Source organism: Nerophis ophidion, linkage group LG14 (genome assembly GCF_033978795.1).
Source record: "Nerophis ophidion isolate RoL-2023_Sa linkage group LG14, RoL_Noph_v1.0, whole genome shotgun sequence".
NCBI lineage: Eukaryota > Metazoa > Chordata > Actinopteri > Syngnathiformes > Syngnathidae > Nerophis > Nerophis ophidion.
The window spans coordinates 37,546,851-37,561,289 of record NC_084624.1 but is presented as its reverse complement, the minus strand read 5'-3'; the positions used below and the strand labels follow the sequence as shown (position 1 = coordinate 37,561,289).

Here is a 14,439-nt window from a genome sequence, read left to right as displayed (position 1 = left end):
GCTGAATGTTTGGGTCTTACTGATTGTATGGGGTGGACAGGTGTCTTTATGCAGCTAACGACCTCACACAGGTGCATCTGATTCAGGATAATACAGTGGAGTGGAGGAGGACTTTTAAAGGGGGACTAACAGGTCTTTGAGGGTCAGAATTCTAGCTGATAGACAGGTGTTCAAATACTTATTTTCAGCTGTATCACACGAATAAATTGTCAAAAAAATCATAGATTGTGATTTCTGGATTTTTCTTTTTAGGTTATCTCATACAGTGGACATGCACCTACCATGAAAATTTCAGACGCCTCCATGATTTCTAAGTGGGAGAACTTGCAAAATAGCAGGGTGTTCAAATACTTATTTTCTTGACTGTATATATGTGTATATTATACCTTTTATTATAACCTACTGTATATTAGGGATGGGCGATATAGCTTAAAATCTATATGTCACTATATTTAACTGCTTCCTACGAAAACAATATACATCACAATATATAATTCGGCATGTAAATAATAATATAAACAGGTTAAAAGACTCCTAATTTGGCTGCTTAAGTATGCAGTGACATATTGCATAATTTCCGTTTTTTTTATGATCTCAAAACCATTGTTTTGTGTATCGATCCAATACCAAGTAGTCACGGGTAGTATTGGTTATACCAATGCTGACACTATGAAGTCATTTTTATACAAAAATTTTCAGCATGTGCTGGACATACAGGAAAATCTAAGACAACATTTTTCTCTCTGAACCACGGTGTGAGCTTACTGGGGAAAAATCTGGATTTCACTGGAATGTGTGCATTTTGACAAAAGATATGCAACCACAAATGTGAAAGTTGTGCATATAAAAAAAGAAACATTGGTGGCAACAGCAGCAAATGTGCACGGACATGGATTTTGTACAATTACAAGCGGTAGAAATTGGATGGATGGTATATAAGGCTTTCGGATTAACAAAAAATATGACATTCTGGGGATGCACAGAGAGACAGACCATAAGATGGGGAAGACTCTTAGGCTGGGGGGTGAGGTCAGAGCTAGAGAGAAGAAGAGGGGGGAGAGAATTTAGCTTCCTGACAGCTCTCTGGATAAAACCTTTTTGTTAGTCTGGTGGAGCTGGTTCAGAGGCTCTGGTACACAAACGACAAATTTTTAAGATCATTGAATAATTGTATTTTTATCAGAATTATAATCAAATGAAAACACAGGATATTAAATATCAATTTAATAGTCAAAGTATTTATTCATTTCCTTTTATTACATACAATATTTTGAGCAAAATTTATCCAATAGTGCAAAATAGGTAATCCATGTACTTTTGGGCCTGATGCAAATCCTTTGGTTTTTGCCCTGAAAGTGTCCAGATTTTTACAAAGTTTGTAAAAAAGTATTAACTGTATGCAGATACTTCACATAGTATTGTGAATTTTAATATTTGCATCTATCTGCCCACCCGTTTACATGGATGACTCCTACTGTGTGTAGTGTAGCATGTTTATTCCCCGAACTTCAGTGAAAATACATGTAAGAAACTAATTGCCGCCATGTAGGCAAGGATTACAGACTTACAATGTGGAAGGACATTAGCCGCTGGCGAGGACGCTACAGCACGTTGAATTTGCAGGACACAGCTAGAATGTGTCAACATGCATTATTATCACGGCGTACAATAGTATTGAATGCTCTATCTTCGGCCAAATTTAATAAATATCATGTGTCTTTATCGCACAACTCTATAAAGTCTACACCTTGACACATTATTTTCTACTACAGTGGGCATCAACCTATAGAGAGCGAGGATCTCTGGTCTATAATTACTATTCTTTTAGCCTTAATATTTAATATGGATTGTACACTATACTCTGGTATAGACTGTGGTGTGTATTGTATACAGTATAGTGTAAAGGATGTTGTTGTCCTCAGCGCCATGGGAACGGTGGTGGTTGATGGACACATCTACGTGTGTGGCGGATATGATGGAAAATCTTCCCTCAACTCCGTTGAGCGTTACTCTCCTGAAACTGACAGGTGGGCATTGCACAGCTGTCACAATGACAGACAGACCTGTCAGAAGACAGTAAGAGAAATCAACTGTTTGGTCATTACATCACTTCCTGTTGCCTGCAGGTGGACCATCGTGACGGAAATGAGCGCCAGTCGCAGCGCGGCCGGCGTGACAGTGTTTGATGGACGCATATTTGTCTCTGGCGGCCATGATGGTTTACAGATCTTCAACACGGTGAGTGACGTTATCATTGGGTCAAAAGAAAAGGGGTCACAAACAAGGCTCGCTGTGTGTGTGTACGCACGCTGCAGGTGGAGTATTACAACCACCACACAAACCGCTGGCATGTGTCGGCGCCCATGTCTAACAAGCGCTGTCGTCATGGCGCCGCAGCGCTTGGCAGTCACATGTATGTGGTGGGCGGCTACGACGGCTCAGGTTTCCTCAGCGGTGCCGAGGTGTTCAGTTCTGTGGCGGGCCAGTGGACCTACCTGGTGGCCATGAACACGCGGCGCAGCAGGGTGTCTCTGCTGGCAACGTCAGGTCGCCTTTACGCCATAGGTGGATACGATGGACAGTCCAACCTGTGCTCCGTGGAGATGTTTAATCCTGACATCGGTCGCTGGACCTTCATGGCGCCTATGGCGTGTCACGAAGGAGGGGTGGGCGTCGGCTGCATTCCCCTGCAGCCCACCTAAATCCTCCAATCACAGCTGCAGTCACTGACATGCTGCAAGGTGAAGAAGACACGCTCCCCGGCCTTGCAGGGCCGTGTGGGGCACTCACTTCAGCAGTGCGTACGTCAAAGCACGCCAGGGACTTTGAGTACAAACTGTTAGCATTGTGCTCTGAGCAAGCACGCTGGTAGGTGTTACCGCCAGCAGGAGGCACTGTGAGAGCAACGTGAATTCTCAGCACTTACTGTCCATGACAAGAGGTGGCAAAGAAGGAATTTCCTGCCGTCTGCGTGGTATACCGTCTTCAAAATAAAAGCACCAAGCTTGAATGTAGTTCGTTAGAGAGGCTTTTATTCTGGAAACAAGAGGAACATAGGCTGTAGCCTATACCTGTGTCCTCATTTGTCCCAAAGTAAACATGTTTTAAAAAGTTGTTGGAAGCAGATGAAATGAAGTGACATTAAAAGTTGTGGAGTGAAAAGTATTGTGCCTTTTTATATCGGGTTTATTTAAATAGAAAATGACTGAAGTTGGAAACAAAGTTTATTTCCTCCACAAAGTAAAAATCTGATCATGTGACTCATTATGCGGGGTGATTAACTCAAACTGAACCAGGTTGACTGCTGGTCTCTGTTGGGGGTACTGAAGGAGGAATGCTGGAGTTAGAACCCACAGGAGTCCTGGATGGTCCTTCGATGTCCTTGCACCTGGACAGTAACACGTTCATTGGATCAGTGAACCTCTGATCAGATCCTGCTTGATCTTTATTTACTGTATGTTGTGGTAACTCACAGTGACTCGGCAGGCGGGAAGCGACGCTCCTCTCCATCAAGGATGCAGTGATATAGCTGGATCTCGTCCTCCAGATGCTGCTTGTTTCTCAGCAGAGCGTCGAAGTCTCGGCGCTGCTGTTCCATCTCGCCGCGCACATCTACAAGCTCCGCCTCCAGCTTGGACACCACAGAACTAAGGTTCTGTAGCTCCATGTCGTGCCAGTGGCGAGCATCGCCCAGTGAGTTCTCCAGGCCGCGTTTCTGCGAGAGTAAATTCATGATAAGTGTAACTGAACAAGTTCTGAGTCGGAAGATTCTATAACTTATTCGCTTGTTATCACCAGAGCGCGAATGGATTCAGTCTCTGCTTGCAGACTTTGGATCTTGCAGCCGGCATCAGAGCATTGGACCTTCAACGCCTCCAGCTCCTCCTCTTCCGGACTAAGCCGGGTCACAGACTTGGTGTCCTGCGGGGGGGGGGACACGTGTCAAATACCCGTCCACACCGCCGCTCAATACGGGATTCTGACCTTGCATTCTGGGTAGCTGTCGGTCTCCGCTCGGTTTTTCTCCATCACCTTCTCCCAATGGTTGCGGATGTAGGCCAGGATCTGGTCCAGACTGGTTTCAATAGGAGCATCTGGCTGATCCACTTCACGTCCACACATTTGACTGTAGAGGAGACGGACGTCCTGCGGTCACACCAAAACGGTTCGGAATGATCAAGATCCATTCAGAACTAATACATCTCGTCGTAGCATCGTGTTTGATCTGGCCACCTGTTCGTGATTGCGCTCCAGTTGTTCAAGTTCAGCTCGCATGTCATCTATCTGCTGCTCAAGCTCTGCCCTCGTCAGGCCGGCGTCCTCAATGACCTTGTAGAGGGAGCTGATCTCCTCCTCCACCGCCTTCCTAAATGGTTGCTCGTTGTCGTACCTGCGCGATGCACACCTGAGTGTCACCTCACCACCGTCCAAGTCCCAAATTCACTTCTCACCTTTCCTTCAAGTCCTCTGCGTTGGCCTGGACGTTCTCAGTCTGCAGCATCAGCCGAGCGTTGTCCAAGATGGCCTCACTTACCTGTACACACACAGTTAAGACTGATGGACCTCACGATGTGTGTGTGTTGTGAACATGATAATTTTCCAAAAGGGGCCTTTATTTTATAATCAATAAGGCACTAACAGGAAAATAGCGCTGCTTGCTGCGCCGATTCCCCAAAGAACCCTTTTATTTTGTAACGACGGCGACATATTGTCCATGTTGGGGTTAAATCTTCTCACCTGCCTGTAGACATCCTCCCAGTCCCGCCTCAGCGGACCCCAGGCACCGGCGCGGGACGCCTTGCGGTCCAAGCTTAACCGAATCTGCTCCTCCAGCTGTTGGTTGAGCTGCTCCAGTGCTCGCACTTTGTCACGGTACTCCATCAGGCAGGTGTTCAGGCCTGGTTCGGCCCCCCCTGCAGCACCCTGTCCGACCCGCTCTCCCGCCCGGGGAAGAACTGGTACAGTGGTGCTCCTCATCCCCTGCAGGAAGACACTGCTGATGCCCAGAGCCCGGCGGGACACCCGTGTCCCCAGGCTGGACATCCCGCCCATTGGGGACGCAGTCCCCACAAAGACACCCCGTGACGGGGCGCTGCCTGGAGCAACCCTGCCGGGTGCGGCGCTCAGACGCTCGGACGACTGTCCCAAAATAAAGGAACGACGTCGCGGCAATGGCATGACTGACAAAACCTCGGAGGGCAGCACGCCACCTGGATTTATGTTAGGAAGAGCTTCTGGAAAGAAGGCCGCCTTTGTCCATCTGTGACCTGTCACCTTTGTTGTCATGTTGACACACTATGCGTGTGCAGCTGTGTCAGCAAACAGGAAGCATGCTGAAACACAGAGGTCAGCTAACACACACGCACACATAAACACACACACACACTGTGACTCAGCTGTTTGTTTGTTGTTCCATTTGAAAAGAATATTTCTGGCGTCAAATGACCATGTGACTTCCTCTTTAAACATCATGTGATCCGCGACACAACAGGAAGTGGGCAAACATCAGAAGTTACTGGAGGTAAAACTTTCTTTTTATTTTCTCACTTGAGCAGCATAACTTCCTCTCACCTTTTACGTTTGAACGTCAAAACAACTTTGTTTTTCCAGGCCATCGACGACTGACGATTTGATTCTTTTTTTTATTTTTAAAAAACTTTTTTTCTTTTTTTTTTTATAAAAGTCATGAGAAGGTTTGTCAGAGGTGAAAAAAGGATGTGAAGAAAAAAGCATAAGTCATTTCCTGCTTCCTGTTTGTCTGTTAGCACTTCCTGTTTTGACAAAATGTCTCGTACGTAAAAAAAAAATAGGCATCGTCACGGCCACTGTCCATGTGCCATCAACAGGAAGTCCTGTCTATAGCGACAGCGCCTGTGACGTATCGCTTTCAGACACTCTCATTGAACCCAGCTGACTTTTGCTGGAGCGAGTTGGTTGTTCTGAAGGTGGCGTGCGGCGGCAGCCTCTCAGCAGCTGCCGGAGGTCACGTCGGAAGCGCACGCCCACAAAGGCGTAAAGGAAGGGGTTGAGGCAGGCATGCAGGTACGCCACGCCCTTCAGCACCTGGCCTACCTTCAGAAAACGTTTAAACTCCTCGCAGTCCGTTATGGTCATGTTGCCCGCCTGTACCGTCTCTGTTACCAGCACGGCGTTGTAAGGCAGTTGCGACACCAAGAAGACCACCACCACCGCCATGATGACACGCATGGCTTTGTGTTTCTGAAAGTTGCGCGTTTTAAGCAGTGTGGCCATGACTGCGCTGTAGCACGCCGCCATGACGAGGAAGGGCAAACCGAAGCCCATGACCACCTGTACGGATAGCACCGCCATCTTGGTACGCTGTCCCATGTGTGGCGGGAACACCATCCTGCAGAACTCCTGCGGGCTGCCGTCCGCCGCCGCCGCAGCCGTTGTGGCGAACGCCAACTCTGGTATGGCCAGCAGCACGGCGGCGAGCCACACCACTGCACATGCCAGCCGGCCACAGCGGCGCCGCTCCGCCTGTGAGTTTTGTGCCTTGGCAAGCTGCACAATGACGACGTAGCGATCCACGCTAATGCAGGTAAGCAGGAGCGTGCTGCTGAACAGGTTCACCTTGTACAGGCCCGAGGTGATCTTGCAGAGGGCGGAGCCAAAGCTCCAGCCTTGAGACGCCTCAACCGCCCACAGCGGGAGCGTGACCAGAAATAAAAGGTCCGCAATCGCCAGGTTGAGCAGGAAGATGTCTGTCATGGTCTTCAGTCGCCGAAAGTTCAGGTAAATCCAGACCACTGCGAGGTTGCCGATTCCGCCCACCAGCGCTATGATCCAAAACAGCGGCGGCTCACACACGCGCCTAAAGTAGCGCACGGATGCCAGGTCGCACATCAGGTCCCGATACTCATAGTCGTCGGTGGGTGTCGCCCCGCCGTATGATGGGTCCTGGGAGAGAAAAATTAAGAGTCCGCAACAACATCACCGTCTTATGTAATTTGAGTGTGCGGGACTTAATACCTCAGTCACAAAGTCTGTCATGATGTAATCCATAGCAGTCATCTACACTAAAAACTAAAGCACATACATCATAAGATTTATTTGTCTAAATAAAAAGCTTTGAATTAACTCAAAATGTAAGCAGTCACACACACACACACACACACACACACACACACACACCAATGTTCAGTCTAGACCAACACAAGCAGCGGTAGCCAATGAGCTAAAAGCCATAAACTGTCAGCTCAGTGTCCAGCACAGCTTATAGGGCACACACACACACACACCAATGTTCAGTCTAGACCAACACAAGCAGCGGTAGCCAATGAGCTAAAAGCCATAAACTGTCAGCTCAGTGTCCAGCACAGCTTACAGGGCACACACACACACACACACACACAGAGAGGACTCACAGCGTGTCTTCTTGTTGCTAGTCTGTTCTCCATATCCGTTGTATGTTGACGAGTCAAAGCAGAAGTGGTATAGAGGCGAAACCGCAAAGACTTTTTCCCTCCATTTTTCTACACCACTTATCAAGTGGGGGCGGAGGCTATCCTAGCTAATGTGGCTGAGAAAATGGATTACGTGAATGTTTAGAACTGCCAAATAGGTTTTCGGACACACAATTTTTACTTTTTGGAGCCGGCACTCAATATGTAAAGCTGAATTTTGACCTAGTGTCACATGATGGTCCCGCAGCACCATCTGGAATTTGACCTTATCTCATCACCTAGTTTGGATCACATTTCAATCAAATCAAATCAACTTTATTTATAAAGCACATTTAAAATTTACCACAGGGGTAGCCAAAGCGCTGTACAATGGGCGGGTTAAAAAAAAATACGAGAACCAAGCAAACAACACAACACAAACAGAACATGATAAAGAAAAAACAATACATAAAACGTAAAAACAGGTTCACAGCAGGTGTATAATGGGGCGCCATTGCAGGATGGATATCACTGTGTTAAAAGCCAAGGAATAAAATTATTTTTTTAAGAGAGATTTAAAAACAGGAAGAGAGGAGGATTGTCTAACACTCAGAGGTAGGTCGTTCCAGAGTTTTAACCAATGACCAGCTATTATTTACCATCAGTCGTCATCCGCCAAACAACTATCAATCAACATCAACCATTCACCAACTATTATTCAACGTCCACCAATCACTATGCATCAATCACCATCTTTTAGTCATTTATCAATCAAAACTTACTCAACATCTCTCAGTCCCAACCATTAATTGACATTACCAATAAATGTTATCAATACCATCCATTAATAGACATCTATCAATCACCACCCACCAGGCCTATCAATCACCACAGATTTTTAACATCTGTAAATTCCATTTATTAATCAACATCAATGAATCAATATGTATCAATCACATCCATCACTCACCGTCAACAATCACGATTTATTAATCAACATTTATCAATCCCGCACCATTAATCAACATCAATCAATCATTTATCGATCCCCTGCCATTAATTCACATCAATCAATCAACATCTAACCAATGACCACCTATTATTTAACATTAACCACTCACCAACTATTATTCAACATCCACCAATCACTATGCATCAATCCACCCATCCGTCCATTTTCTACCTCAATCACCATCTATTAATCAACATCTATCAATCACCATCGGTCATTCACCATCAGTCAACACTTAATCAACATCTGTTAATCCCATCCAATAAGTGACATCAAACATCACCAATAAATCTGTCAATACCATCCATTAATCGACATCAATCACCACCCATCAAACATATCAATCACAATATATTTTTCAACATCTAGAAATTCCATCTACTAATCAACATCAATCAATAAACATGTATCAACCACATCCATCATTCACCATCAACAATCACAATTTATTAATCAACATTTATCAATCCCCGGCCATTAATAAAAAATCTGGAACGATCTACCTCTCCATGTGACACAGGCCCCTTCTTTGGCTACTTTTAAGACCCTTCTTAAAACCCATTTTTATTCACTGGCTTTTAACCCATCATGATACTTGAAACTGTTTATTAACTGTTTTTGACTTGTTAACTGTTTTTTATCTATAACAAATTGTTCTTCGGGTAATTTGTATTTGCTTTTTCAATGTTTATTTTACTTCTGTTTTAAATATTTTTTTTTAGTCTGTCCTTTGCCTCTATTTCTTTGTGGTGTAGAGCCCTTTGTTTTTCAACTGTGGTTGTTTTTAAAGGGCTTTATAAATAAAGTTGGTATGGTATAGAAACATCAATCAATCAACATTTATCAACCCCCCCGCCAAAAACATCTGTCAAGCAACATCACTATTAACCAATCCCAACCTATTAATTAACATATATCGATCACAACCTATTGATCAACATCTATTAATCCCTGTCTTTCAATCAACATCACTCAATTAACTTCAATTTACCTCTCTTAATCACCATCAATCAACACATCAATCACAATCTAAAAATCACTATCAATTAACTCAATCACCATCCATCAATCAACCAATTTAGTAAAAAGGCTAAAAAAATAACATGACAGCCTGTGTTTCATATGGACAAAAGTATAGGGACAGTTCATCCACACACAAACACTAGCACCACCTGTTATTCACATTTTGTCCAATCAGAAGGCTAGAAAAGCAGCCATTGGTCGCATTGTAACGCCTCAGTTGATGTGATCATGTTAATTGTGATGTTTTAGACACGCAAGTGTGTGTGCAGATCGGTAGGTCGTGCGTTCAAATCCCGGCCGAGTCATACCAAAGACTATAAAAATGGCACCCATTACCTCCCTGCTTGGCACTCAGCATCAAAGGTTGGAATTGGGGGTGAAATCACCATAGATGATTCCCGGGCGCGGCACCACTGCTGCCCACTGCTCCCCGCACCTCCCAGGGGGTGATCAAGGGTGATGGGTTAAATGCAAAGAATAATTTCGCCACATCTAGTATGTGTGTGACAATCATTGGTACTTTAACGAAAGGAAACTAACACTCGCGGGATTATAATGCATGCAAAAGTTCTTCCACGCCAAATTTGTCCAATTACGCCTTTATGGAGTTTGCTTTGTGGGACGAAACACTCCTAAGTCTTCCCCCAAAGTTAGAAGCAGACAATTGTCCAAAATGTTAGTATTAAGACAATAAAAAGGACTTTATCTAATGATGATTTTAAGTATAATGAGTACCAAACCAAGCAGTAGACAAAAAAAACCCTGCCACTAACCGCATTAACTTGTGTGACTTATTTTGTTGCGTGACTCAAAGCTTGAAGTTGAGTGTACAGTTTGTGCAAGACAGGAAGTGAGAGTGTGTCTTTGCACGCAATGTTCACTGTGGTTATGAACTTCAGCAGCAGTTATAAGTACTAACACAGTAGAAATAAATGACATGTTATATTCAAATATTTCATATTGAAATAATGTAAATCACTTTCACACAATATACTTTCAATTTAAATAGAATGGATACAATCAATATAAAATGTTTAAAAACCTCCTGAGATGGTCACATGCTGACATATGTCAAGATGTTGACTCATGTCCCAGGTCAGTATAACGTCCATGTTGTGATCCTAGTCCAAAGTGAGTTGTTTTTTTTAGATGGGGAGTTTGTGTTATACATCAGATTCATAAAACTGCCCAGGTGAACATCAAAATTTAAATTAGGAATAACTTGAAAGAACCACATGATTTTCAGGTAGCCAATCAGAGAGACTGCCGAGGAAACAAATGGTTAGGTGTCTACGCAAATTGTCATTGTTGGTAGTTCACACTAAATCAATTTCATTCAACATTTTGCCCAAAAATATTTATAATAGTGGTCAGATGATTATTTCATTTACATAAAACTTTTGAATTTAGATTAATCATGTTATTACTTGCTTGCATAATTTAAATAAACTAAAAAAAGTCCCCTTTATTGTGACACTAATGCAATGTTATTGAACATTTTTTTAAATATTTTACTTGAACGCATGTTATTTATCCGCTTAAAACTAAAAGCAATTTAGCCAAAATCCCATCAGAGGGTATTTTGAAGTAAATTTGCCTGTGAGCACACCAGTGGGAGTCTCCTCACTCATCTTTGCACTGACGGGTAGTGCATTCGGAGAGTGGTCAAAGCGCTTTACTTTCTCCACAATTTGTTATGTATCAGCCCTATTCCAAAACGGAATCAATTCATTTTTGTCCTCAAAATTCTACGAACAATACCCCCTAATGACAATGTGAAAATGTTTTTTTAAGCAATTTATCAAATGTATTAAAAATTTAAAAAAAGCATATGTACATTTTTATTTACAGCCTTTGCTCAATTTGTTGATGCACATTTGACAGCAATTACAGTCTCAAGTCTTTATGATACGGTGCCTCAAGCTTGGCACACCTATTTTTCCTCAGTTTTGGCCATTCCTCTTTGCAGCACCTTTCAAGCGCCAACAGGTTGGATGGGAAGTGTTGGTTTCTCTGTACATTGCTGCATTCATCTTAGTCTAGACAGGGCCAAGAATGTCAGGCTTCATGTTTGGAGTAAACCTGGCACCGCTCAGCACAAGGCCTTCTCTGCTGTCATAACATAAATCATGATAATAGATTGATAAAAGTCAACTCCATTTTTAAATTACTTTCCCTAAATGTATGAAAGTATTCATTATTCAGATTAGGCTGCATTGTTGCTGTTTTTTTGTTTGAGCTTGTATTTAATCAGAATACGGCTAGTTTGTTTTCCTAGAGCTGTGTGACATCTGCCTGTGGCTTTCTGAAAAAACACTGCGGCGGTCTGTGCAGTGTAGATTAATGGGTCACATACCGTTCAGTTGATAAGACTTGCGATAACCAGATCACCATGCAGTTTACAGTAGGCCTCCTAGGTTGCATCACATTGATTGATGGATTGATTGAGACTTTTATAAGTGGATTGCACAGTTCAGTACATATTCTGTACAATTGACCACTAAATGGTAACACCCAAATAAGTTTTTCAGCCTGTTTAAGTCCGGGTCCACGTTAATCAATTCATGGTACATGAACCGTTAAACGTGACATATACTCCTCCTGTGACTGAATACTCACTTGTGACTCACAGTTAGATCTCGTGAGACCAGATTGGCCAACCGCCGAGCTAGCTAACCTGGCCCAGCCGGTGAAATGGTTTGTCCGCCACGTTCAATCGACTCATCCAACTGTGAGTGGTACCCCTGGCGTAGGGCTTCTGATGATGCGTCCTGCAATTTGTGAATTCAAATATTGTATTTCTTCATTTTTCATGTATAATATGTTTTTATATTTATTTTATATTTTACATATTTGACAGTACCACATAGATATGTTTTAATTGCAGATGCAGGTTTATAGATTTGTAAATGCGCTGGAAAATACCCTGTTTTGTACACTGTTGAGGTGATTGCAAGTTTGTTTCTGTATGGCAGGACTTATCAACTACATAATGAAGAGGGTTGCAGTTTCAAGAGCCGAGGGCTCAGGGGCCAGATATTAAAATGTGGATGTTTTGTCGGAAAGGCCCCTCGGCAGATTATATTCCTGTAAAACTGCATTTACTTAATTACAAAGTAAACACATCAGCTTTCACATTGCAATGTCAATAATTTAATTACGCCCTGGATACTAGTTTTCAGCGTTTGCAGCTAGACAGATAGGTAACAGCATGAAGAAACAGAAGCTCCAGAAGTTTGAGGATTGATGTTCCTTCTTTTTAATTATTTTCCTTTTTCAGTTGTATTTCTTTACACTGCTTTCTTCATTTAGAATCCTAAGACTGAAAATATAAACATAAAATAAACATTAGAAAAGTATAACGTCTATTGTATATTTTACATAAGCCCCGCAGTTTCGCCCATTCCTCTTTGCAGCACCTCTCCAGCCCCATCAGGTTGGAGGGGAAGCATGGAAAGCATCACAGTAACATCATGTCACAACCTCTGAGGAACACCACAGTTGGAGCCAAAACCGTCATGTACGGAAATAAACACACAGGTCTGGCTATAAGAATAAAAAGTTGGATGGGAAACATTGGTGCGCAGTCATTTTCAGATCTCTCCAGAGATGTTCAATCTGAATTAAGTCTGGACTCTGACCGGGCCACTCATGGATATTTACAGTGTTGTCATGAAGCCATCCCTTTGATATCTTGGCTGTGTGCTTATATGGTCATTGTTCTGCTGAAAGATGAACCATTGCCCCAGTCTGAGTTCAAAAGCGCTCTGGAGCAGGTTTTCATCCAGGATATCTTTGTAAATTGCTGCATTCATCTTTCCCTCTACCCTGACTGGTCTCCGAGTTCCTGCCGTTCTAAAACATCCCCACAGCATGATGCGTCCACCACCATGCTTCACTGTAGGAACGGTACTAGCCTGGTGATGAGCGGTGCTGTGTTTTCTCTAAACATGACAACTGGCATTCACGCCAAAAAGTTTAATCTTTGTCTAATTGGACCGTTAACTTTTTTGACTCATGGTCTTAGTCTTTCAGTTGCATTTTAGCAAGCTGTTACTAAAAAATAAATGGCTTCCGGCTGTTCACTCTACCACAGTCTGATTTCTGCAGAGATGGTTGTCCTTCTGTAAGGTTCTCCTCCCTCCACAGACGAATGCTGTAGCTCTGACAGAGTGACAATCAGGGTCTAGGTCCCCTAACTGACTAGGGCCCTTCCCCCAGTTGCACTAGGCAGCTAACCAGCTCTAGGACGAGTCCTGGTGGTTACAAAATTCTTCCATTTACAGATGGAGGACAACGTGCTCACCCTCTTTCTGTACCTTTCCCCAAATTCGAGACAATCCTTTTATCAGAGGTCAACATAACATTTCTTAGACTTCATTCTTGGTTTGTGCTCTACGATGCATTGTCAAGTGTGGGAAAACCGGGAATTTTTTTGAAATATTGATACTAACACGATGATACCACATGATATGACTGGGTTGGTGTTAGAATTTTTGGAATTGGTTGAAAACTTTTGACGTACTAACAGTTTGAATTTATTTTGGAATTCCTGAAATTTCGGGAAACGGAATAAAAATTGGTTTGTTGTCCAAGCTAAGAGGAATGTTTGGAAGAGGGAATTGTCAAAAACGGTTGAAAAATGTTGGACTGTGAAAACTTCCTGGAATTGTTTAGAACTTGGAAAATTGTAGTTTGATTGTCCAAAGAGAGATGATGAGTTTGTGGATGGTGGAACAGTTCAAATTAGTTGAGAAATGTGGGAATTGTGCAAGTTCGAAAAATGGCCCACTCATTTTGAATTGGAAAACCAGAAATTCTGGGTAACTTGGGATATTTTTGGGGGGAGCTCACGATTCCCTGACGTTTTAATACTTGAGCGGTTCCGTTCGGATGAAAACTGTAGGCCATGGCATAGTAAGGAATGAATGATTAGGCATTCACACAATTACCATGTCTTTAGGTTCTTGTGGGGTCTCCAAGGAGTCCTGGATTGCT

General features: G+C 43.2%; 3 protein-coding genes across 4 annotated transcripts in view; 1 reads left to right on the top strand and 2 right to left on the bottom strand.

The window, feature by feature from the left end:
- The window catches only part of klhl18 (kelch-like family member 18), an 8,640-nt gene extending 5,478 nt beyond the window's left edge, over window positions 1–3,162 (top strand). The window contains exons 8-10 of the mRNA XM_061920594.1: window positions 1,923–2,027; window positions 2,127–2,238; window positions 2,316–3,162. Of these exons, the coding sequence (XP_061776578.1) occupies window positions 1,923–2,027; window positions 2,127–2,238; window positions 2,316–2,702 (604 nt within the window). The 3' untranslated portion in view covers window positions 2,703–3,162. The remainder of the gene's footprint in view (window positions 1–1,922; window positions 2,028–2,126; window positions 2,239–2,315) is intronic.
- On the bottom strand, window positions 3,016–5,835 carry bfsp2 (beaded filament structural protein 2, phakinin). Its single transcript, XM_061920599.1, has 7 exons — window positions 4,738–5,835; window positions 4,452–4,534; window positions 4,234–4,390; window positions 3,985–4,146; window positions 3,796–3,921; window positions 3,474–3,715; window positions 3,016–3,388 (listed from the first exon to the last, which is right to left on the bottom strand). Exons 1-7 carry the CDS (start codon window positions 5,284–5,286, stop codon window positions 3,283–3,285), a joined length of 1,425 nt encoding a protein of 474 aa, XP_061776583.1. The 5' UTR covers window positions 5,287–5,835; the 3' UTR covers window positions 3,016–3,282.
- ccr9a (chemokine (C-C motif) receptor 9a) lies at window positions 5,517–7,523 on the bottom strand. Of its 2 annotated transcripts, XM_061920602.1 has the most exons (3): window positions 7,389–7,487; window positions 6,994–7,047; window positions 5,517–6,921 (listed from the first exon to the last, which is right to left on the bottom strand). In XM_061920602.1, exons 2-3 carry the CDS (start codon window positions 7,033–7,035, stop codon window positions 5,857–5,859), a joined length of 1,107 nt encoding a protein of 368 aa, XP_061776586.1. In that variant the 5' UTR covers window positions 7,036–7,047; window positions 7,389–7,487; the 3' UTR covers window positions 5,517–5,856. The 2 variants fall into 2 exon arrangements, with proteins under 2 accessions (XP_061776586.1, XP_061776587.1); XM_061920603.1 differs by lacking the exon at window positions 6,994–7,047 and having other exon boundaries at window positions 7,389–7,523.
- Between the last annotated feature and the right edge of the window lie 6,916 nt (window positions 7,524–14,439).